Genomic DNA, 26,697 nt, shown 5'->3' on the forward strand with positions numbered 1-26,697 from the left:
TGCAACAATTGCAAGAATGTAAGACTAGGGTAGCCTAATTTGAACATTTTCTTACTCCTGAAAAAGACTTTTCATTTTAAATACGCTGAATTTTGTTTAATAATTTTTTGAATTTCAGGGCTACTTTGATTAAGTACAAATCAATATTTCTACAAGTTGATTAGATTCTGTGCTGTCTGCTGACTCTGAATTTTATTTTGCTGTCAAAAAATATATTGTAATATGTAATAGAGTTTTAAGCATTAAAATGTATTGGATACCATAATTTATATTAGTAACATGCATTATGTATAAATGCTTTTCCTAAAAGTCTCCTTTTTTTCCCCTTATAGAATGCTGCCTTTTTATATGGTCTTGGTTTGGTCTACTTCCATTACAATGCATTTCAGTGGTAAGTTAACATTATACAAAGCTAATAACGTCACTTGTTTCCATGAAAGAGCTTGTTTTAGTTTCTTTGATTTTTTTTTTCTGTTGTATGTATGTGATAAACAGAATATTTTAATGTCAGTAATTCTATTCTTTTCAATAATACTTTGAAATGATTAGATTGTTCCTTTAGAAGTATCTACCCTTTTTAGATTAGTTATTTCTGTTCTTCAAAGACTTTGGCAGATGATTCTGGTCATAGAGGGCTAAGGTTAGAAAGCTTTTTGGAATTTCTGCATCACTTTCTGCATTGATTTCAGATCTTAAGATCTGTGTATAAACTATTTATGATGCCTAGATAGATGACTAATATTTTTACCTTTTCTGACTTCCAGGAAAGACTTATTTATTATACTTCCCTATTCCCCCCATGATTAACACTGTCCATTTTCTAGTAACTAGGCAACCGATTAAAATTTCTTCAGTTTTCTCACATATAAAATAATAATGGTACCACTTCAGAGTTGGGAAATTAATTATTATAGCAATGTATAATATCTATAAAGTGTGGGCCCTATTATTGTGGCCTTTGTGCCATTGCTGTTTTTCTGTTTACAAGACAAAATATGCTATAATAGAAAGAACTTGGAATTTGGGCCGTGAGTTTGGCCTAGTGGTTAAAGTGCTTGCCTAGCATGCATGAAGACCTGGGTTCGATTCCTCGGTACCACATACATAGAAAAAAGCCAGAAGTGGTGCTGAGGCTCAAGTGGTAGAGCTCTAGCCTTGAGAAAGTCCAAGGACAGTGCTCAGGCCCTGAGCTCAAGCCCAGGACTAGCAAAAAAACAAAAAAGAAAGAACTTGGAATTTAAGTTAGAAGATTGATATTGTGGTTGCAGCATTGTTTCTTAGTTTGATCTTGAATTAAATAACCCCAGAACTGTTTTTAAGTGCATTGCCATTGCAGTAACATGCTTAAAAAAAAAAAAAAAGAGTTCTGATGGTCAAATGAGAAACTATACATTTTATAAACTGTAAAGCTCATTAGGCCCTGGGTACCGTCCTTAGACATTATTTGCTCAAGGTTAGTGCTCTTGCACTTGAGCCATAGCACAACTACCTTGGAGTAGTGCTTGGGTAGCATTTCGCAGTTTGAATTGATTGGAACTTGTTTACGTTAAAATTTACTCTATATATCTATGTCTATAACATTTTGTGTTCTTCTCATTGTTTAAAAGCAGTGTGCTCTATTTTGGCTGATGTAAGAGATACTGTGCTATAGGCATAGGAGTTTGGAAATTAAGCTCCCAAATTTAATTCCCAGAAAATGATAGATGATACCTACTGATTGCTCGAATTAGGAGATATTTAGGAGTTGTGTAAGGAATTCTTTGAGATTTCTCACTTGTCAGTACAAAGATACCTGTCTGCTTTGGAAGACTTACAGTATTGTATCTGGTGCATAAATAATTTAACTAATGGTGTCTGTTGCCATTTGATGATATTAAACAGTTTATAATCATGTGTATAATGTGTGTTCAGGTTGGTGATGGTGACAACGCATTAAGAGCAGCTTTATTAACATCTTGTTTGATTATGCCACCTCCCTGTTTTTTTTCTTTTGGAGTTGACTTTACTGGTCAGCTTCTAAGTCATTTCAATTATATAGTCAATTTTTCCCAATTTCTATTAAAGTCTCGGAGTTCATTGCATGAGGAAGTATATTAAACAACCATTGAACACTCATTGAATTTATTCAACTATATATCTATATATTATTCAACTACATTTTTAACTTACTAAGTAATCGGGGACCAAGGGGAGTGAATCCAGATGGAGAAAATCATTAGAGAAACACATGGTAAAATATATATAGCAGAGAGCTAGAAAATGGTCCCTATAAAGTGATTAGTTTATCTGCATTCCTGTAAGCCCAGAACTCTTGCTCATGAAGGTGGTGAATTCCTAGGGGTAAACTGAACTTTGAACTGATCTTTGTTTTTAGTAAGAAACCATTTTCTCACAGTGAGAAGAGGTGAAATATATACAGAGAAAAGGGAGATGTTAGAATCTATGAAACAAAGTATTCTCAATATAGCTTACAACAATATCTTTAACTATTTCTTTCCCCAAATCTATCTCTATAACATTTTGTGTTCTTCCTATGTTCAAAAGCAGTGTAGTCTATTTTGTGCTATAGGCATAGGAGTTTGGAAATTAAGCTCCCAAATTTAATTCCCAGAAAATGTAGTGATCATTATTACTTTGAGAACTGAGAGAATTAAGAATAGAGATGAGCTCAGAAAAATTGAAACTTTAAAGGATTACTAATAAATTCCTTTTCAGATTGATTTCTGTGGCACTGTTCCAATCATAGTGTTCTTAAAGGTATAGCAATTTCTGCTCCTTTATATGGCTATTGCTTTGGTTTGGGTGCAGTAAGAGAAAAGAATAGTACTTTTAGTGATAAAGCTTTTATTTGTATTTACTTGTTTTATTTTGGGTGCCAGTGCTGGGGCTTAAACTCAAGGTCTGAGTGGTGTCCCTTAACTCTTTTGTGTTCTATTACTTGAGCCACAGTTCCATTTTGGTGATTAATTGGAGATAAAAGCCTAATACTTAGTAGCTGGGGCTGGCTTTGAACTGTGATCCTCAGATGTCAGCCTCCTGAGCAGCTGGTTTTACAGGTGGGAGCCATTGGTATCTGGCTTTAAAGCTTTTGATAGTGCAAAAATAATATACTATGATACCATTGATCTTGAGGCTTGTGTGACATGAAGTCTAATAAAAACCTGATATTTAACTTAATTTGAACTATCATAAGACAAGCATACTTTTAGATCACAAATTTAATCTTAATTATATTTCCTTTGTAGCACAGCAGTTGGTATTGACCTGCATTGGGATTATTATGTATAGTTTTGTTTTGAGAAAGTTAGCAATTTAATTAGCTAAAGCAATTCTGAAAAAGTTTTACCTAGTAGTGACACGAAGATAACCAAAGAGAATTTGGCAGGGTTTGGGCTAATTAGGCTTTAGTGGAAATTATGAATAAAGATGTAAATGTTGCAATAAGAAGGAAAAAATGCATCTCACTGGAGTGGTGTGAAATGAGCACTCTGTAGAGGGGAAAAGATGTATCTTACCAAATGTCAGCATAAATTACTTAGTATATGATCTTTCTAAGATACTTAAAATTATTTCTGATTTAACCTCAAATGATCCTTCTAGCTCACTGCTACTTTAAATTTTTGGTGCTTGTACACTAACATTTTCCTAAAAATATCTTAACATCTTTTTATTTCTGTGACTCTGTTCATTCCATTACTGTTTGACCTACTCATCTCTTCCTTCAAAAAAATCTTACCTGTCTTGTTATTTCATCGAATCTTTCTGATCATTTAATTTTAAAAAGAACCTAAGTTTCTGAGTGTGGAAGTGTGTGTGTGTGTGTGTGTTTGTTTGTTTGTGTGTGTATCTTTTATTACTAGCTTTGAGGTAGAATTTCTTCTTTTAATTAATGTGGAAGTTATAGAATTAGTTTATTTAATTACCCCATTCAGGTTTTCTTGGGGGAGAATCTTCAGACTCAGTTTCATTAGTTCCAGATAACTTAAAAACATTTTTGATGCTGCTGTGCAAAACTGTGCTTTGACCATTTTGTTAATATTTTTTTTAACATTTTTACTATAGGAAGGTTTAAATAGAAATTTTATTAAAAGTCACCATTGTGTTAAAAATATATTCAGCACTCTTACATGTTTTTCAAAAGTAGTGAGTGCCACTGAGGTTTTAGCTTTCTATCATTTTCTTTTTAAAATTATTTACAATGGCAAGCATGAAGTTGAAATAGAAAATTCCATAGATATAATAGTGTTGATTTAAAAGCTTTTGGATTATAATTAATGCAATAATATACACAGTATTGCCCATTTTTTATTACAATAGAGAATATATTTTTAACTTTCAAAACTATAACCTTTCTAGGCATTATATTATAAAAAGTATCTTATAGTTTCTGATAATTATTTCTCATATTCTAAATTCTGTCAGCAGCAGAAATTATGGGTTCTGGTGATTTAGTCTAGTTTGTGCTATAGGAATTATGCTCTGGCTAAATGTGTTTTGTGAGATACAAATGCACTAATACAGCAATCAAAATTAAGACATAGTGTAGAATGATACTGGGTTACCTCTACATGTATACTTACACCTCTTTCTCCTTTTTCCCCTCTTTCCACACCAGCTGAATATGTACACAGGTGAGAAGGATGGGAAAAAGTTTAGAAAGAAAATAAACTTTGTTAGACAAGTTACTCTATAAGTAGGTAAAAAATAAAAATGTTTTTCCTTGTAGAAAGAACCTAAAATATTGACACTGAATTTGAGTGGTGAATCTTGAAGGATAATAATAGATTGTGTGGGGAGTTGGAATGAAAAGTATCATATTCAAGATCAAGGGAGTCTGCCTTTCTTCTAGTGTGTTGATAGAGTGTATGTTAAAATCAACTCATATTTCTTTGCACCTCTGTGACATTGTGAACCAAAAAGAATCTTATTCCCAATGGAATAAGATACCCACAAATACTATGTTTAGGGAAAAGGTGGAATAAAAGCCTAGGAAGGTTAGGAAATGTTCTTTTCTGAGAAGTTGTTATTGATACTCTGTGTGTCTTCTCCCTCTCTTCCTCATATAATGTTACATCTTTTCTTCCTTCCTAACTTTTTGTTTTCATTCCCTCTTTACTGTTATTTAGTTTGTTCTTTTTGTTTTATATCTATGACTCCTGTTTGCTTAGGTTTTTAAAAGTTAGAACACATTGACATTACTTAATTGGCATTACCATTTACTCCATTACATAACTTTCTGGCCCATATCATAAGGTAGGAAATGTTGTGATATATTTCCTGCAATTTTTATAGCTAGAAAATATCCCTAAAATATAGCCACATCATAAATATATCTTTTAGACCTTTAAAAAATTCATAAGATCATCATTTTGTTGAAGACAAATGAAACACTGCCAGCATTCTAGAAGCTTGCAGAATCTTTTGCAAACTCTTTCCCAGCCATATCATATGTTGTAGTTGGCATGATTTATTGCTGCAGTTATTACCTTGATTTTTTACATTTATTTGATGGTGCTAGGCATCAAATCCAGGCCTCATACATGCTAGGCTTGATACTGAGCTCTGTCAAACCACTATCCCTAACCTTTTTAATTCTTCCACCTATAAACATATTCATTACCTTCTCTCTGCATGATTGAGAGCAATAATAGTACTAAGGCAACTTTGAATTAGAATGGCAATTTGCCCTGTTTCTTATGAGACCTTTGACCTCATCTGTACCTTACCGCAAAGCACATACATATGCATGTACTTATATATACACATACATATACGTAAATGACACAGATGGATATCCATCATGTCTTCAGGAATACAGTTAAGTACTGTCAGAACCAGCTGTAGGGATGTCTGACGGCAGATATTCTTTTAAGGATTTCTAATTTTATGATAAATGTGTATATGTAAATATACACTTTTTTGGGGTGGGGGTGAGGGCAGGCAGTACTGGGGCTTGAATTCAGGGCCTTGACACTGTCCCTGAGCTTTTTTTTGTTCAAGGCTAGCACTCTACCACTTGAGCTGCAGCATCACTTCCAGTCTTTTCTGTTTATGTGGTACTGAGGAGTAGAACCTAGGGCTTCATGCATACTAGGCAAACATTCTGTCACTAAGTCCCCTTCCCAGCCCTGAACTATACACTTTTTTGTTATCAGCAATGAATAAATCCATCAGAATAAAGTTACTAAAGACATGAAGTATTTTGCTGAGTTTTGCTGTGTGGTAGTGTGAACTTATATATCTTTTCTGCGTATAGTGCATATACTTTTGGATATTAATATGGAAAATAAAAAAGTCAACTACTACATGCAGTATTAAAGATAAGTTATAGATGATGTGTAAATGAATAATTTTTATGAAGTATGCTACTATACAATAAATCCTTTAAAACCTTCCTATATACCTTACCTTCCTTCCCCAGAAATTCCAGAAGCAGTATAATCATCTAATTATAGTTGCTTTTTTTTTTTTTGCTTTTCCTTTAAAAAAAAAAGAAGATACTGTCTAGTCAAATAATGGAGAGTAAATTTAACTGATTTTTCTTTCTTCTTTTTATATGACATTAGATTATACATTTAATTACATGGAAGGTCAAAAAGCTCTCTTGCAGTTCTCCTTAACACATATTCACATCATTTTTATAACATATCACTTATAAATTATTATAAAGCATGTTTTATTGTACTGTCAAACAAAAATTCTTGCATATGTTAAAAAGTATGTCTGTATTCTTTCAGGGCAATTAAAGCATTTCAGGAGGTGCTTTATGTTGATCCCAGCTTTTGTCGAGCCAAGGAAATTCATTTACGACTTGGGCTTATGTTCAAAGTGAACACAGACTATGAGTCTAGTTTAAAGGTAGGTTGTTGGTTTGTTTTGTTTTTCAAGTTATAATGTTTTATTTTTTTGTTACTTGACATTAGAACATTGAGGAATGCTGTAATTTATTTGAAAATTTAGATGATGGGATCGATGATCAACTATGGCTGAAAGATAAAGGTTGACTTATAGAGTACAAGGTAGTTGTGATGCTGACAGTTACATGGTAAAAGGTTACTTTTATTCTGTTTTTACATTTTTTCTATAGTCTGTCATAAGAACAGGGTGAAGATTTTGATCTCTTTTGACACCTAAGTCAGTCTCTAAAAGGAATTTGCCATTGTAGATATCACAAGTAGATGCTATGTGATGAAGCTTTATCTGTGAGTCAATTATTAGTGATTTCTTAGTGTGGATCTTACTAAAAATCTGTTCATCTACATCAGGGCATGTCTTTTTTTTTTTTTTTTTTTTTTTTTTGGTGCCAGTCCTGGGCTTTGAACTCAGGGCCTGAGCACTGTCCTTGGACTTTCTCAAGGCTAGAGCTCTACCACTTGAGCCTCAGCACCACTTCCAGCTTTTTTGTATGTATGTGGTACCAAGGAATCGAACCCGGGTCTTCATGCATGCTAGGCAAGCACTTTAACCACTAGGCCAAACTCCCGGCCCAGGGCATGTCTTATATAAACTATAAGAAAGAATATTCTCAAGGCATATAAGGCTTTTGTTTTTTAATCTACTTTTTTTTTTTTTTTTTTGTATAAACGTTTTGGGGAGCAGAAAGTAAGTTTTTTGTGATGGCTTCCCCTCCAATCTGGGCCTGAACTCAGGGCCTGATCATTGTCCTTGGGCTTTCTCAAGGCTAGAGCTCTACCACTTGAGCCACAGCACCACTTCCAGCTTTTTCTGTGTATGTGGTACTGAGGAATCAAACACGGGTCTTCGTGCATGCTAGGCAAGCACTCTACCACTAGGCCAAACTACTGGCTCTTTTGTGATGCTTTCGATACACTTTTATTGGACTTTATAAAATAGTACTTCCTTGTGTGAAAAAAGTTAACTTGAAAAGATTGGAAGTTGGAATTGGACAGAGCTCAAGTTTTTGTGAATTTGTAACTATAAGCGTTGCTATTATCTATAAGGGTTGCTGTTATCTAAACGTCTCTATTACACAGTGAAGGTGGGTTTGGGGAAGGAAGGAGATAAGGTGACTTTACAGTGGGTTGCAATTTGAACTTACTAATGATGAACTACTAAAAGGTTCTGTAAAAAACTGTACTAAGAGTGCCAAATTATTCTAGATTTTTGAAGCAGAAAATTTGTAAGTACTTTGCCATTTATGAGCGAAGTTTATGGTATGAAAGAGACAGACAATCACAAACACTAAGGTAGATTATGAAGGTTTTAGATCACTGTGCTTGAAGGTAAGTGCAGTCAAAGAATAAGACTTAGGGTAATTTTAACTAGTGTGGTATTACCAGTTGCCTCCAGGGATTTACCAGTTTTCCTCAGTCTTAGAGCAGCACTTCCCCAAATTATGTTATGAGATGTCAGTGTATTTGAATGGAAAGTAAGTTCAGACATGCCACCTTGTGTATTTTAATACCTCCTATTGGACATTCAGACTCAACAATTTTTTACTTTAGTTTATTTTTATCTTTAAGTAGTTGTACAAAGGAGTTACCATACAACAAAGTAGTATATGAATACAATGCATCTTGATCAATGTGACCCTTTCCCTTGCTCTCTCATCCCCACCTACAAGTTGTATAGTTCATTTTCAACATAGTGTCCAGTAAGTACCATCGCTGCATTTGTTCACCTTTTGTCTCTGATGACTTTGTAAAAATCACTTTTAACTTTTTCTAGCATGATATCTTGGTGTATACCCTTTTTCAGCTACAGTCTCAGAAAAACTATGACTAGCTGGTTAAAACAGTATTCATATTCATATTCACATACAAATATATGTGAAGTCCAGCTTTCAGAATTGCTTTTTAAAGCTGATCCAAGATTGTTTCTTCTGTTTGAGAATGGAAGGTGGTTTCAAGTGCCATTAATGTGAAATGCTTCCTTTTCATAGAAAAAGACTAGCTTATGTGCTTAGTGCAATTTTGGCATATAATAATACTCAACAAGCGATCTTCATTTCCTAGAAGGACAAGATCCTTTTAATTTCAAAAACAGGAAGAATATGTGTTCATTCCTAATTAATTTGTGGTGGTGCTGGTGGTTCTGGTGGCTGTGGTAGCTGTGGTAGCTGCCAGTACTGGAGCTTGATCTCAAGCCTGGGTGCTGTCTTTTAGTTTTTTTCCCTCAGTGTTGGTGTGCTACCACTTGAGTCACAGCCCCACTTCTGTTTTTTTGTTTTGCTTTTTTTGTTTTGTTTTGTTTTTTGTGTTTTTTTGGCCAGTTGAGGGGCTTGAACTCAGGGCCTGAGCACTGTCCTTGAACTTTTCTCAAAGCTAGAGCTCTACCACATGAGCCACAGCATCACTTCTAGCTTTTTCTATGTATGTGGAACCAAGGAATTGAACCCGGGTCTTCATGCATGCTAGGCAAGCACTCTAATACTAGGCCAAACTCCCGGCCCTGTTTTTTTTTTTTTTTTTTTTTTTTGAAGTTAGAGTTAAGAATCTCTTGGCTTTGTCTGCCAGGGTTGGCATTAATCCTTACATCTCAGCTTCCTGAGTAGGGCTTCAGCTACCAGCACATGGTATCCTAACTGACTGTATGTTCAGAGGTTTGGTTTTGTGTTATTATGTGACAGGATCTTGTTATGTAATTAAGGCTGGTCTCCAGCTTTCAGTACTCCTTACTCCACCTTGCCAGTGCAGGTATAAACCATTACATGCAGCTTTAGGTGTTTTTTAGTTTTCAGTTTACCACTGAACATTGTGCCATTTTAGAATTTCTTTCCTTGCCCTAGAATTTCTTTTGGTTGGTATCTTAGTGTTTTGCCTATCAGAAATGTGAAGTTGCCATGTGCCTGTGGCTCAAGCCTGTAAACCCAACTACTTAGGAGGCTGAGATCTGAGGATTGTAGTTCAAAAGTAGAAGTTTTTAGAGATTTTTGGTTGTTTTCACATTACTTCAGATATTTATAGTAGGTCTTGTTTGCCTACCTTCCAGTCACGAGTCATTCCTTTAGAAGACATTTTTCAGGTAAATTTTGAGCAGAATACCCTCCCTCTCATGTATCCCTAATTTTAAGAAGGCTTTTTTCTTTTTTCAGGTCAATAGTACCCTGGAGTTTCAAAGTAGCCTATATATTTTACCTTTTGTTGAAAGATGTGTAGCTTTTATGGAGAGATCTAAGTGATTAAGGAGCAATCATCTGTAAACAGGACCATAATTTCCTTCTTAGGTGTTTTTAGTTGTTAATCTTTTCTCTAAAGCAGAAAATTTAGAATCTGCCATAGGACAGTGAGCTGTAGAGAACAAAAATTTTCATTAGTCTCTTTGCTTTTTATGGCATCAGATTTAATGTTATCTCTTTGCAACACTAGAGCCAAAATTATAATAGTTGCAAAATAAGTACTTGCTAGTAGTAGATTCCATGAATTTGATTATAAATGACTTAGAGAAGGATTCAAACTGTAGAGGACAAAATCTTAGAATCACCTAAAAATGGATCTTATTATTTTGATTGCATCTAGTATTTTAGGATAATAATTATGATTGACAGCATTATCCTAGCACCATCAAAGTCTCCTTGTTACATTTTGGAACATATATACATGAAGCTGGTAAAATGTTTTCCTAAGCTTGACATTTTAGAAAGCCTATGTTTTTTTTTTTCATATATTTTTTATTGTAATTAATAGAAGGGTTACATGCTATTTGCCAGGTAGATGGTGCATTAATTCCCATACATTGATACCCTTTCACATGTCTTGGTCCCCATTTCCCTCCCCCCCATCCCCATCCCTCATCTTGTTTTCCCCCCGTTCCCTATCCAATTTCAAATAACCAAATACAAATATATCCTATTTATCAGGTAACAAAGTGAGATACTGTAACAATATGAGATAACCAAGGGGCAGCAAAAGAGATGAGAGATAACATAGTACCTTAAGAACAACAATCATTCATTATATGGGAAAGCCTATGTTTTTTAAGGAATAAAAGTGCATTTAATATGCACAAGAGCCAGCAATAGTGTCATAGTTACACAGGCGACCTAGTACATATTCTTCGCATAACTTTTACTTTGGACTGCTATTTAGAATCTTTGACTAGGTACAATAGATGTGCATCACTAACAGAAATCAAAGATTTAACTTTCTTGTAAGTTAAGGAGACAGTATCAGCGACCCAAAATAACCTTGCTTTCTATGCAATAACATCCATTTAGCTCTATGTATATCATATTAAAAAAAAGAGCACTTGCTGGATGTGTTGCATGACTTAAACTTAGATATTTCTAACGCTGTAAAGTTTTGCAGACTATTTTAAAGTTTAAACACATCCTATACATTATTACTAGAGTGTTAAATTACAATCACTTAATATAAATCAATGTTTAGATAGAGTGATTTAGTTAGGGCAGCAGTGTCCAAACCTGACAAAATTATCAGAATATACAAAGAAACTTTTTAGGGGGTGGCAGTAGTGGAATTGGAAATCAGAATATTATGGCTACTGCTGAGCCGTTCCTCCAGCTGCATAAGCAATCATTTTGATAAAAAAACATCTTTTCTTCATTGTTTGGTGTATGTTTTTAAGGCCTGAATATTTTAAAGACAGTATTGTCATAGACGTGGGAAATTAGATTTCTGTTTTCTACCAGTAGACTAAATTTACACTTTTAGAACATCTTAGGTGACTCTCTTCCCTTCCCCCGTGCGGCCCCCCCTCGCCCCCGTCCTGGGGATTGAACTTAAAAAGCCTGGGCACTGTCCTTGAGTTTTCTCAAGGTTAGAGCTCTACCGCTTGAGGCACAGCACTACTTTTGGCCTTTTCTGTGTATGTGGTACCAAAGAATCGAACTTAGGTCTTCATGCATGCTAGGCAAGCACTCTACCACTCGGCCAAACTCCCAGCTCTCTCAGGTGATTTTTTTTTTTTTTTAGCTTACATTAGCTAAATAAGAAAATTTTAAATACTTTTAATCTATAGCCAGCTTAATTATGTATATAAACCTTTTATAAGCTCCATTTTTAATATATTGAAGATCTTTTATACATTCTGCTACTCTTGTGAAACTTCTGAGATCTTCCCTTTTCTATTTTGAAAGTGTTTTAGGACAAAGGTAGCTACAAAAATATTTTTTCCTCTTCCTCGTTTCTTTTCTAAAAATATTTCCTTATGTCTTCCTGTTTCTTTCCTACTTGTTGATCTCTTTATGTATCTTTTTTCCAATTCGTATTTTGAAATAACTCATAAAAGTTTTGAAGCTAGACAAAATTATTTTTTTCCTAATAAAAGAATCTCAAATTATCTTCCTGCACACCAGTTTATAAAAAGATGTTTGTTCTTTAGTAGTCAAAATATCTCTGCCCAATAAAGGAATTACATATTCTAGTCAAACAAGAAATCTTTGGGAGAAAATAAAATATGTATATCTGTAAATCAGGAAAACACTGAGTCATTTGATCTTTGGTTCTGTTAACACGGATGACCACAGAGGTCTGTTAAGAAAGAGGCTCAGGGAGGTTAATTAAGATAAAATTGGGTCCTGTTACCGATTAAAATTAATATGTTAGTTATCTTGAGGTTTCTAGGGTTCCTCATAGAATATTAGGAGTTGGCTCGTTGGGGCTGGAATAGCAGGGATTCTCAGGCATCTTGAATCTTCAAGGACTGTCATTTTGGAAGCAGATATGTCCCCACTGCCTCTCTAGAGAGGACTATTCACTTCCCCAATATTCTTACTCGTGGTAGAAGAGGCATGCCCCTGGATTTTGTGACTCCTTAAAGCATTTAGCTTTCCAATGCCCTGTGCATCTCACAATTACAACATTTCCCTTTCCAGTTACCCAAATCCACCTGCTGTTTAGAGTGTGCCTGGGCTATTGCCTTTCTTTTTTTTTTTTTTTTTTTTTTGCCAGTCCTGGGCTTGAGCTCAGGGCCTGAGCACTGGCCTTGGACTTTCTCAAGGCTAGAGCTCTACCACTTGAGCCTCAGCACCACTTTCGGCTTTTTTCTATGTATGTGGTACCGAGGAATCGAACCCGGGTCTTCATGCATGCTAGGCAAGCACTTTAACCACTAGGCCAAACTCCCGGCCCCTTGCCTTTCTTTTAGAGGGAAATGTTCATACACAATCACGCTCAATATTTGTTTTGGCCTTCCAGCAAATACTTGGGTCTGTTCTTTTGTTGATAACTGACCTCTCTTAATATCTTTTTTTCCCGGAGGGGGACAGGGGAATCATATTGCTTGAACTCTGGGCCTGGGCATGGTCCCTGAGCTCTTCAGCTCAAGGCTAGCACTTTATCACTTTGAACCACAGCACAACTTCCGATTTTCTGGTGGTTAATTGGAGATAAGAGTCTCATGAACTTTTGTGTCCAGGCTGGCTTTGAACTGAGATCCTCAGATCTCACCTCCCTGAGTAGCTAGGATTACAGATATGAGCCACTGGCCAGCGTTGGCTTTCTCCTTCCTTCCTTCCTTCCTTCCTTCCTTCCTTCCTTCCTTCCTTCCTTCCTTCCTTCCTTCCTTCCTTCCTCCCTCCCTCCCTCCCTCCCTCCCTCCCTCCCTCCCTCCCTCCCTCCCTCCCTCCCTCCCTCCCTCTTCCTTCTCCCTCTCCCTACCCCTACTCCACTACCTCTACCTCCTCTCCCCTTTACCCATTTTTAAGTGGAGTCTGAGTACTCTTCTTCTATGGCTTGTGACAGGTATCTGAGACTGAAAAACCACTCCCCCAGAAGTGTTTATCAGTCAATGAATTTGAGCTCTTAGTTTTCTCAGGGCCTCTGTTAGCCTTACTAGAGACAAGTTAGTTTTCACCTTTTCTGTGAGTGATATCTTTTATCATAATTAACATCTTTATTTCTTCAATTATCTCAACTTGGTTTAGTTTCACCCCTCACATGAACAATGTCAGCATAAACTCATGCTGCTCTCCAAATGTTGTTTCTCTTCAGGAGTGCAGCAGACTAAGAATGGAACATCCGAGTTCTTCCAGGATAGGTTGAAAGTGGTAGTTATATCCTTAAATCTGTCTAAGAATTTCTCAGGGTCCTCAGGAAAGCACCGGAGGAGGTTTTTTGGTTTTTGTTTTGTTTTTAAACAATGAAGCAGACAGGAAAAGTTGTGCATACAGGATTTCAGACTGTTTCCCCTGACTTTTGTAAAATAAATTTAGGTAGCAAATTGTATTAAAATCAAAGTTGCCATTCACAGGCCAAGATCATCTTTATCTAGTTTGTATTGAGGCCGTATTGTATTACAGTCATTTAACCTCTCATCCTTTAATCCCTCAAGTCTCAGTTTTAAAAACTAACCCAGAGAATCTTGAGGAGTACTAGCTACTGTTCCCATTCCATCTTCATTTTCTGTGCCTAATCGATAGAAGGAAGAAAATAAAAGCAGTGTCTGCTTTTTGGGGAGATTGTGGAATTCCTTCTTCTCATCCCCTCCCCACACCCCTCCCCCCAGTTATCCTTAAAGTACTCTTTAAGGATCAATGTCTCCTTACACTTCAATGAAGTAGCATTAATAAGCCTATAATATTTTTTTTTTTAGTAGAAGGCTCCTTTTGTAGTCATTGCACTTTCCTAATTTCTGAATTACCCTGCCAGCTAGAGAGTCTGACTGTCTAAGCATATTTAATGTAAGGACTGGTGGGAACAGGATCTCAGTTTTTTAGCAAATGGTGTCTTTATATACCCCAAATATTAACTTTTCAGTAGTTTGAAGAATCTGATTTCTAAAACCAAAATTCACTAGTCAGGTAGAAGAGACATCTCTGCTGGAGCTGGTGGGTACCTGTTTATCTTGGGAAGCGTGGAAAAAGAAAGAATTAGTTTCATAAGACTTAATTGCCAGAATGGCAGTACTCCATAATCATAAAAACTCAAATGCCTTATTATTTCATGAGAGAACACAAAGAAAGAGCTGCGCTCTTGCCTTCTAATTAATGCCATAACATAAAAAATATTGAGGTCCCAATTTGACTCCCTTTCCCTTTCCTCTCCCTCCCTCTTCTCCCCTCCTCTCCCTCTTTCACCTTTCAGCTTTTAATATGCCTATGTTTATTTATTTTTTATTAGCATCAATTAGTTGTACAGGGGTGTTTTATTTCAACATATCCATTTATGGATACAAAGCATGTTTTTAACAGTTTTCCCTCCACCCTTCAGCTACTCTCTTCACCCTTTTCTCTCTTCCCTTCCTACCTGTCTCACTGAGTTTCTTTTTCTTTTTGCTCCCCTTCCCCTCTCCCCCCTCATCTTCCTTTTCTTCTTTTTTTTGGGGGGGGGGGTAAGGGGGAAATCCAATGCGGTTTGAACTCAGGACCTTGATGCTGTCCCTGAGCTTTTTTGCTCGTCTAGCACTGTACCACTTTGAGCCACCTCCTCACTTCCAGTTTTTTCTGGTGGTTAATTGTCTCACAGACTTTCCTGCCCTGGCTGGCTTCAAACTGCGATCCTCCTCAGATCTCAGCCACCTGAGTAGCTAGGATTACAGGCATGAGCCACCATGCCCAGCTTTGCATTTGTTCTGTGTTGTCTTTATTTTTTTTTCTTTTTTGGTTGTTGTTGTTTTGTTTCCTTATTCAATTTTTGAGCTCATTTTCCCATATCTATTCTTTCTCTCCAGAGTAACAAGTGCTTGGTTCTGTGGGAGAGGAATTAAAAAAGAATTAAGGGCTGGGAGCATAGCCTCGTGGTAGAGTGCTCGCCTAGCATGCATGAAGCCCTGTGTTTGATTCCTGGGTACCACATACTCAAAAAAAGCCAGAAGTGGTGTTGTGGCTTAAGTAGTAGAGTGCTAGCCTTGAGCAAAGAAGGGCAGTACCCAGACCCTGAGTTCAAGTCCCAGGACTGCCCCTCCCCCCCCAAATGCTCACATCTAAACAAGCAATCCTTTAAAAAGTATTTAGATTAAGGTTGAAAAGAGCAAAGCATTGAAGGCTGGGAGTATTGAAAGCTGTGGACCTTTGTGCTTCCCCTCAGGCCAGCTGATTGGGGGAGGGAGGAGAGCATCTCTTTATTATTTTGTAGCCCTCAGTACAGGAACTTATTGAGATGAATAGTCTTAAACACTTAGCTTTATGAGCTCTGTTAAAAAAAAAAAAGGAGCTGTTGAGTTCCTACCATTCCAAAGGACAGGGGAGATGCAAATAAACCCTTTATATTTCCTATTCTTATAACGCATCAGTATTTTTCCACTCAGTTTACTTCATGGATCTAATTCTGAGTGTGGTGCTTTTAATATTCATTTAAAAATAATACAATTACCTATCTCATCTATCCTGCCTCTGGCCAATTAAGATTTCACGTGGGACTTGGTGTTGTAGAGCATTTGGTTTAGAGTGGATTTCAGTGTGGCTTAGGGGTGTAGAATGCTTGCCTAGCATGCACGAAGACCCGTGTTTGATTCCTCAGTACCACATAAACAGAAAAAGCTGGAAGTGGCGCTGTGGCTCAAGTGGTAGAGTGTTAGCTTTGAGCAATAAGCAGCTCAGGGACAGTGCCCAGGGCTGGAGTTCAAGCCTCAGGACTAGCCAGAGACAGAGGTCATGTGTTTAGTAAGTCTCCCCTCCCACCCCTCTCCTCCCCTTCCCCATCCCAGTCTCCCTCTCTTTCTGCCCTTCCCACTCTTTTCCCTCCCCCCTCCCTCTTTTCCTTTGTCCCCTTCTCCTTCTGTCTCTCTGCCCCTCTCCTCCCCCTCCTTTTTTTTTCTTTTCTGTCCTGGGGCTTGAACTCAGGGTCTGAGTGAGCCACAGCTTCACTTTGACTTTTTGATGAGTAATTGGAAATGAGTCTTACATACTTTGCTGCCTGGGCCAACCTTGAGTCATGATCCTCAGTTCTTAGTTTCCTGAGTAACTACAATTATAGGTGTGAGGCAGCATCACCTGCTGTGGTAGATTTTTAATTTTTTTTAATAGTTTATGCTATGACTTTTTACTTTCAATGCTAAAAAATTTTAGATGCTCAGAAAATTTCAACATACATTTTTTTGGGAATATGTTTTTGTTTTAGAAAAGCATTCAAAATAATGGCTTTTCTTTTCCTTTAATTGAAGATTTGATGCCAAATCTAGTTCTTGTTTAACCTCTTTTAATTTGCTTATATATCTACCAGGTATGCTCAATACTTTGCATTCTCAAAAATTTACATTAAATATTAATGGTAACATTTTGTAGGTAAATTGATGTAATTAGGAGATACTATATTATTAGAAGATACTTTTAATTGTCCAAGGCGCTAAAAAATTTGTACACATACGTGTTATAAAACTATCTCACGGATTAATGTGAACATAGGCTATTGTAAAGTGATTAAGTACAGTGCTTATTTAATTATTAGTAAAGGACCATAGCTTTTTTTGTTTGTCAGTCAGTTGTGAGGCTTAAACTCAAGCCATGGGTGCTGTCGCCGAGCTTTTCTTCTCAAGGCTATATCACTCTACCACTTTGAGCGACTGCTTCACTTCCAGGTTTCATAATCTCCCCTCCCCTCCCCTCCCTTTCTCCCTGTCTCCCCGCTCTCTTTCTTTTGACTTTTCTTACCCAGGCCAAACTTTGATCCCCTAATCTCAGCCTCCTGATTATCTAGAATTATAAGCATGAACCACCATCACCTTTCATGATTGATAGTTTATCCTCCATGACAATTCTCATAGTGATTTTGTTTTTTGCTTTCCAAATTCAATTCTCATTTTGAAATAAAACAGCTGTTCTAATATTAATGTCATTGGAATTCTACCGTTTTTAATGAAGTTTTCTATTTAAACATACATTTATTTATTTTAAATTTATTATTTATGTATTTGTTTCTGCCAGTCCTAGGGCTTGGACTCAGCGCCTCAGCACTGTCCTTGAGCATTCCTCAAGGCTAGTGCTCTAGTGTTGAAGCCACAGCACCACTTCTGGCCTTTTCTGTGTATGTGATACTGAAGGAAATTCATTGAGTAAACTTGATAAAAATTATTATTCAGGGCCAGGAGTTTGGTCTAATGGAAGAGTATTTGCCTAGCCTGCATGAAGCTCTGGACTCTATTACTCAGTACCACATACACAGAAAAAGCTGGAAGTGGTTTTGTGGCTCAAGTGGTAGAGCTCTAGCCTTGAGAAAGCCCAAGGACAGCTTCCCCCCTCCCCCCCCAAAAAAAAGTTCAAATTCTCTATTCTTAACTGTTTGAAGACAGTAGCCTGGCCCAGTAATATGTTTTGTTTTTGTATTTTTGTCGAGAGTAAATATTTAAAATGACTCCATTTGGTTGGCTAGTACATTTTATTTTTATAGCACAGTTTCTGTATTGTGTGAGATCTTATATGCCTAAAAAAAATTAAGACCTTCTTATATGCACTAATTTCAATGCAGTAACTTTCTAACTTTTCTCTTCTTTGCAGCATCTTCAGTTGGCTTTGATTGACTGTAATCCTTGCACTTTGTCCAGTGCTGAAAGTAAGTATCAAGTTACCATCATTTTCTATATGTTTCAGATCATTTTGTTACACATAATATCAATCAACAATAATACTAATTGATAAATTTTGTGCATTTTTTTCGTTTAAACTGTTGCTGTAATTGTATTGGTTGCCCTGACTACATGTTCACCAGATAATATGAACAACCTGTGTCTAAAATAGATAGGACAGTGAGGTGTGTACTATTGAATTAAAATTATCTGTACTAATGAGCAACATTGATGACATGCATTGTGCGCGCGCGTGTGTGTGTGTGTGTGTGTGTGTGTGTGTGTGTGTGTGTGTACGTACTGCTTGGAGAGGATATAAACAAGTTTTGCTAATCTTAGGAAAAGAACACATAAAGATGCTTGTGCTGCTTATATCCCACTGCTTTTGCTGTATTTTATTGAAATTACTGATACATTTAAAGACATTTTCAGGGGCCAGGAGTTTGGCCTAGTGGTTAAAGTGCTTGCCTAGCATGCATGAAGACCCGGGTTCGATTCCTTGGTACCACATACATAGAAAAAAGCCGGAAGTGGTGCTGAGGCTCAAGTGGTAGAGCTCTAGCCTTGATCAAGTCCAAGGACAATGCTCAGGCCCTGAGCTCAAGCCCAGGACTGGCAAAAAAAAAAAAAAAAAGTAAAGACATTTTCAGTGGTTCCCCTGTCCCCATTTTATTGTGCTGGTACTAGAGTTTGAACTCAGGGCAGGGCTTTCTGTTCTTCCTTGGCCTTTTCCATTCCAGGATGGTGTTTTACTACTGGAGCCAACTCTACTTCCAGCTTTTTGCTAGTTAACTGTAGATCAAAAGTCTCAGTATTTACTTCTCTGCCGGGGCCAGCTTTGAATTGAGATCCTCAGATGTCATTCGAGCATTACAATTGTGGGACACCATTGCCTAGCTTTGAGTTTTTATTGTACTTTCACATATCACATACAAAATTTCAGATGATTTCAGTTATATTCTGACAGTGGCTTTTTATTAAGTTCAGCTTCTGTATTGATTTCTTCCCCAAACCTAATTGGGGTGATATTGTGTTGTGTTTATCAGTAAATAAATTTTTGTATATTTGTGTTACATATATATATAATATCCAATAAAGAATTGTTTGTAGACTCAACAGTTCTTCTTACTTGAAAACATAAATAACTAAAGTGTAAGGAAAATTGAATAATTCTAAATGAAAATCATTAGCTTATAGTGTCGAAAAAAGCAAAGATTTTAGCTGAGGAGTACAGGCAGGCCATAGAAGCATGTAGTGTCTGCCCAGCTTGTCTGTCATTTCAGTCCCTGACTGTAGTATATTCAAATATTGATAAGTCTGAGTGGTAGAAAGGTGTAAGGAAATCATTGGACCAATGAATAAATGGTACAACTTTGGGAAGACTGGAACAGAGAAGTATAGCTTAGTGGTCTAACATTCCTAAAAGCTCTGGCTTCTAACTCTAGCACCTCTTCTCCCCATAGTGTACATTAAATGAACTTTTGAAACCTCTATAGGAGAAATACTTCTAAGGCTGTTTAAGAGGGATTAGTTCCAATTTGTGGTTTGAAAAGTTGAATCATGGTCACATGAAACTTTATTACAAATTGCCTCAAGATAAAGTGGTTGTCTACTAGTATTTTAATGATAATGTAATAGTTTAATTTTAGTATTACTTATGGCAATGTTTGTTAAAACTATTTACTTCAGTCGAGACTAAGTGGAGGTTTTTTTTTTCTTGTACAATTGTGGTTTACTTTGAAGAAGACTTTTCAAAAATTTAATTGTAAGGTGTTTTTCCCAGTGTGAAAGATGACATTGGATTTTTCCATGCACAGGATAGTGAGGTTCATTTCTTTGGGGTGGTAGTAGAATGCTGGTTCACTATGGATAATGCTCTATTTTCCCTGCCACCTTTGTTAGAGGAATAAAAAGATTGGAGGAAATAAGCATAGTGTTTTCCATCTCTTCCTCATTTTTCATCAGTAACAGCTGCCCTCCATTTTTATTGAATCTCTAGAAGAGAGCTGCACTGGAAAAAGAAGTTGAAGAAAAAGAAACCATCCCCCAACCCCGTCACAGTCTTCCCTCTTCATTTCTCTCTTCCTCTTGTTCCTTCCCTCCAATATGTAACTTTGTTATTATTTTAGTGTATATTTACAAAATACATTTCATCTTTAAAGGCTAGCACTCTGCCTCTTGAGCCACAGAACCACTTCTGGCCTTTTCTGTATATGTGGTGCCGAGGAATCGAACCCAGGGTTTTGTGCATGTTAGGCAAGCACTCTACCACTAGGCTACACTCCCGACTCCAAGAGGATCTTTTTATTCTACCTTAATATTTGAGCATAATATTTAATTATAGAGATTTAGCAGTTTTGATCCAAACACATTCATTTTAACGTTCATTTTATATTTTATTTGTCTTGCTTGTATGGCAAGTAACTTATAGTTAATATGTTGCCACATGTTGATTAGGGAATGATCATCAAAAATCCTTTGCTAAAGCCAAGCGCGGTGGCTCACACCTATAATCCTAGCTACTCAGGAGGCTGAGACCTAATGATTGTGGTTCAAAGCCAGCCTGGGCACTAAAGTCCAAGAGACTTTTTTTTTTTTCTTTTCTTTTTTATTGTAATTAATAGAGGGGTTAGTTATATTCACCAGATAGAAAGTACATTACTTCTCACACACTGATACCCCTTCTCATATTTTTATATAATGCTCTCCCTTCCCCTTTCCCTTTCCTTCCCCTCCCCTTCCTTCCTTAACTCTGGGCCTGAGCACTGTCCTTGGGGTATCTCAAGGCTAGAGCTCTGCCATTTGAGCCACAGCACCACTTCCAGCTGTTTTTTTTTTTTTTTTTTTTTTCCCCCTTCCTGCATACTAGGCAAGCATTCTACCAGTAGGTCAAACTCCAGGCCCCCATGAGACTCATATCCAGTTAACCACCAAAACACAGGAAGTGGCGCTGTGGCTCTTGGGGTTGGATGATAGCCTTGAGCTGAAGAAGAGTTCAGGGACAGTGCCCAGGGCTAGACTTCAAGACCACACGACCAAACCCTCCCACCCCCACCCCCACCCCCCCCTGCAAAAAAAATCATTTATAGAGATGAATAAAAAGAGAGTCTTCCAGACTTGCTCAGGATGTCTGAATGGTACACTCAGGGATCTATATTATCAACAAGCCTTCTAGTGAGTTCAGGGTAAACACCACAGTGAGAACTCATTATGGTACCTCTTCTCTTCTCCCCCCCCCCCCCCCCCCCCCGATATATGTGTTAATATTGGAGCAGTTGGGGCAGGGTGTTGAGGTAGTCCCAGGGCTTGAACTTAAGGCCTGGGGCTCTTTCCTTGGGCTTTCTCAAGGCTAGCACTCTTATCTACCACTTGAGCCACAGCACCACTTCTGGCTTTTCCTGTGTATATGGTACTGGGGAATCAAACACAGGGCTTCATGCATGCTAGACAATCACTCTACCACTTTTTTTTTTCTTTCTTTAAATGCCAAAGTGGCCCAATTCTAAAGTTCTAAAAACAAAAATAAATAAAAAATTGATTTCTTTTTCGTTGTTTTGTTAGTGCTATTATTCTTGTCTATATCTTCTGTCTAAATGCTGCTGATAACAAAATCAGATATGTGAGAAAGGCCTGCTCATCTTTCTTGGTTGTAATAATTTTATATTAGATTTTTTTAAACGGTACTGTATTGTTTGACTTGTAGCTCACTTTGAAAATATTGTGTGTTCAAGTTCATGGAATATAAAAGTTTTCTCTTTAATGTTGTTGCTTAATAATTACATGACAGAAATCTTGATAATGACCAATGAATACATATGGTATCTTACCATATTTGTCCTTTAGTAGGCTTGCTTGTATATTTTATTGATGTTCCTCTAATACTTAAATCTACATATTGTAGCTCATGCTTACCATATTTTGTTATTATTTTTACCTAATTTACCTCAAACCCTGATGTACTTTTAATGATTTTTTTGTTTTGTTTTCCATCCTTTGCAGTTCAGTTTCACATTGCCCACTTATATGAAACACAGGTGAGTGCTTTAACTTACCTAACTTAGAAAAAGAAAATTAAACCAAGATCATCATTTCTATTATGAGCACGGAATATTTTGTAGATAGATTAATGGATTTCTGACCATTATCTCTTACATAAATTTTCTGTCATACTCATTAAATATTGTCAATATGTTACTTAGTACAACAATTTTCAGAGAAGTTTCTTTGAAAATGTCTTGCCTCTAAGCTTGGTTTGCAAGCTCAAGTGGCTATGTTTGAGATTTCCTCTACTTGTGATACAAAATGTCTCATTTTCTTTTCAAAATGTTATAAATGCCTGATGGAATGCATTGTGTTATCAAATAGTTTCTTTTACTTTTTCTTAAGATAGAGTTCTCTATGTCACTATTTAAAATTATCTCATAATGTCATCACCATTACTTTCATAGCTGCTTTATTTGAAAACTTTTTCAATTTACTTCTAGAACATTTTGTTTTGTGTATGGCGGTATTTTACTTTAATGTATGACAGAAGGTATAACACACTTGACTATGCAGTGCCATGGAATATCAGGGATAGATTTGTATGGCCAAAAAATAGGTAAATTAAGTTTGTAGTAGCAGCATCCCCCCCCCCAAAAAAAAAAAAGAAAAGCTGTCTCAACTTTTAAATAATGCAATTTGTTATATGAGTGCATAATTTCTCTCACTTCTTCCTTTGGTACGGGCCTTAAACTTCTGACCTCCTTTTGCTCAACGCTATCTCTCCCATTTGAGCTACAGCCCCACTTCAGATTTTTTGTGATAAATTGGAGCCAAGATCCTCTTGGACTTTTCCTGCCAGGGCTGGCTTCTAACTATGATCCTTACATCTCAACTTCCCAAGTAGCTATGCCTGGCTACATAGTTTTTTTCTGTTGTTAGTGGGGTCCCCCCCATCACTCCTAGGGTACTGTGCTTGGGCTTTTTGAAGGCTAGAGCTCTACACTTGAGCCACAACACCACTTCGGACCTTTTCTATGTATGTGGTACGGAGGAATCGAACCCAGGTCTCCGTGCACTCTACCACTAGGTCAAAATCCTGGCCCCACGTAATATCATATTTTGATAACTGAATATAACCATAAGGCAAGTATGTTTTGTAAAAACTAATACTTGAGGCATATGTACCTGCTATGACTCATTAATAGCACTGTGGAATATAATCAGTTACTTTGAGATTAAGCTAGTGGATCTCAAACCCAGCTATGAAGCAGAATAATATGGGAAACATTACAAATCATTCACCATTTAGGAGCTTAAAAAAAAGTCAGACTCCTTTGTAACGCTAACATTACCTCTCTACCCCTATGCTCACTGAATCAGAAATGACGCATATTCAGGTTGAATTCTAACCTTCCCCCAAACTCATTTTCTAATTCTTGATGTGATGTCACTAGGTTCAGCATTTCTCACTTTTATCTTTAATGAATATTTTTCTGGAGGTGGAATTCTGTTTATTTGGCTACTTTGAAATTTATATTCAGTTATCTTGGCATTCCTTGTTTCTTATGAAAAATGGTGTGCCAATCTTATTGTTGAATCCTGTAGCACATCAGGTCCCTTACCAGTCATTTTTGCATTTAATACCAGTCAATCAAATTAAATAAAACCAAAGGAATTAAACTCATGACAAGCAGAGTAGGATGATCTACTGAGTGTTTCTCTGCCCTTAATTTATTGTAAAACCATAGAATGCTTTCCAAAAATAAGATAAAAGTTATGATAGTCCTAAGCCAAAAAGGGCATGTCTATGTGATAATGTGAAAATTTGATTTTGTTGAAAAGCAATATATCTGTAGCAGAAGTTGGATAACATTATTATTCTTAGAATATGCAAAACCAAGCTATGTGCCAGTGGCTCGTGTCTGAACCTAGCTATTCAGGAGGCTGTGATCTGAGGATCACAGTTCAAAGCCAGCTTAGGCAGGAAAGCTTTTGAGATTTTTTTTTCGGGGGGGGGGGGGTTGTCGATAGTGGGGCTTGTATTCTGGGTCTGGGCGTTGTCCATGAGTTCTTCAGCTCAAGGCTACTGCCCTACCCCTTGAGCCTCAGGGCCATTTCAAGTTTTCTGGTAATTAATTCAGGATAAGAGTCTGGCTTTGAACTGATCCTCATATCTCAGTTTCCTGAGTAGCTAGGATTACAGGCATGAACTACCTCACTTGACTTTTTTTTTGGCCAGTTCTGGGGTTTGAACTTAGGGCTTGGGCACTGCCCTTGGAGGCTTTTTACTCAAGGCTAGTGCTGTGCCACTTGAGCCACAGCACCACTTCTGGCTTTTCTGTGTATGTGGCACCGGGGAATCAAACCCAAGGCTTCATGCGTGCTAGGCTAGCTAGCACTTTACCACTAGGCTATGCTCCTGGCCCAGTCTTTGAGAATTTTATCTCCAGTTACACACACACACACACACACACACACACACACACACACACACACACACACACACACACACACACACACACACACACACACACACACACACTCACTCACTCAGGGTGGGGGGAGCAATGTTTTAAGTGGCAGACTGCCAGCCTTGTTTATAAAAGCTAAGGGACAGTGAGTATGCCTAAGTCTAAGCTCCGATTCTGGCAAAGAACGGTACTTAATTAATAGGGGGGGAATTGTCTGCAGTATCAGCAAAAGCAAGAAATAAAAGAGATAGGAAGACTTGGTAGTGTGGCAGTGTTGAATCTCTCTGTGTTAACTTGTGAGTTGAAGGAAACACCACTACAAAAGTACCAACAGCAAAAGAAGTTAGCTATAATATGGAATATAGCATTAGACTATCCAGGATAAAACTGGATGGATATCGTATAGGTTGCACTAACATTACTAACAGAAAAATATACAGTAAAACTCATATAATTAACATTGTGGTAGTAGCATGTGAATAAGCAAAGAGATGTATGTAAACCTGGCTACATACAGAAATTGCCATATGATGAAGATATCATTAGTTTCTGGACTATGGTGGATTTATTGATAAATTGTTATAGGATGTTAGCCAACATTTTGGAGAAAAGATACATTTTAATCTATGAATTTATACCATTCACAAGAATAAATTCCAAATGAGCCAGGGTAAAAAAATATTAATTTATAAAAAGAGACAGTACAGCTGGGCTCTAGTGGCTCATGCCTGTAATCCTAGGTACTTAGGAGGCTGAGATCTCAGGATTATTATTCAAAGCCAGACAAGGCTAGAAAGTCTGTGGTACCATTATCTTCAATTAACCACCAAAAAGCTAAAAGTGAGGCTGTAGCTCAAGAGGTAGAACACTAAGCCTGAGCACAAATGCTCAGGGACAGCACTTGAGTTCAAGCACCAGGATTGCACCCCTCACCAATTAAAAAAAAAATAAAAGAGATATTCTGTACCTATTAGTGGAATATATAATGATTGTTTATCAAACTCAGTGAAAGAAGGTACTTTTTAACTGCTAAAAATTTAGAGGCAACAAAATGAACAGTCAGCCTGAATAGCTAAAAGTAATTTCCATGTACCACCTCCCCCAGACACCACTCTGAATTCAAAGGACACCTAAGAAACTTAGGAATAGAATTTATTACATACCGCGGACAAAAAGTTGCTATCTCTAGTATGTTCAATTTCTTTTCCTCAAAAATTGAGAAGCAAGTGAGTCCTGATGGAAAATGGAGGCAAAAGCACCAACAAACAGTTCAGGAAAAAAAAATGTTAGAGAAAGTATGCTTTAAACCAGCTTACTTATAGAAATGCAAATTAATGTGACACAAATACAATCTCTCACTTCTCAGAATAGTGAAAAGTGCCTACAGGGAAAGAAACAGTCTTAAGTACTTTAGGAATGTGAATTGATGCAATCTTTGTGTAGCAATAACCTAGCAAAACTATTTTCAACTACCTTTTCACCTAGAAAATCCACTTCCAAAAGTAAGAAAGTGCATAGGCTATAGAGCCTCCCAATCATCTTGTTTTCCCCTTCCCTTTCCTATTTCAAATAAACATACAGTATACTAGGTAACAAAGTCAGATACAGTAACCACTTGAGATTAATTAACTATTGGGGGGAGAGAGAGAGAGAAGAAATAATTTCGCATAGCACATTAAGAACAACAATCACAAGGATAAACCTCTTATTTTATATATATATATATATTTATTGTAATTAATAAAAGGGTTACATGATATTTGCCAGATAGAAGGTGCATTAATTCACTTACATTGATACCCTTTCACATGTCTTGGTACCC

General features: G+C 36.9%; 1 protein-coding gene across 9 annotated transcripts in view; it reads left to right on the forward strand.

Annotated features, from left to right (window-relative positions):
* Kdm6a (lysine demethylase 6A) overlaps positions 1 to 26,697 on the forward strand; it is a 140,226-nt gene that overhangs the window by 49,964 nt on the left and 63,565 nt on the right. For all 9 annotated transcript variants that reach the window (XM_090327071.1, XM_090327064.1, XM_090327072.1 and 6 more), the window contains exons 5-8: positions 333 to 391; positions 6,738 to 6,858; positions 18,353 to 18,407; positions 22,420 to 22,454. In XM_090327071.1, the coding sequence (XP_090183197.1) occupies positions 333 to 391; positions 6,738 to 6,858; positions 18,353 to 18,407; positions 22,420 to 22,454 (270 nt within the window). The remainder of the gene's footprint in view (positions 1 to 332; positions 392 to 6,737; positions 6,859 to 18,352; positions 18,408 to 22,419; positions 22,455 to 26,697) is intronic.

The sequence above is a fragment of the Megascapheus bottae genome, chromosome X, assembly GCF_031878675.1.
Source record: "Megascapheus bottae isolate mThoBot1 chromosome X, mThoBot2.hap1, whole genome shotgun sequence".
Taxonomy (NCBI): domain Eukaryota; kingdom Metazoa; phylum Chordata; class Mammalia; order Rodentia; family Geomyidae; genus Megascapheus; species Megascapheus bottae.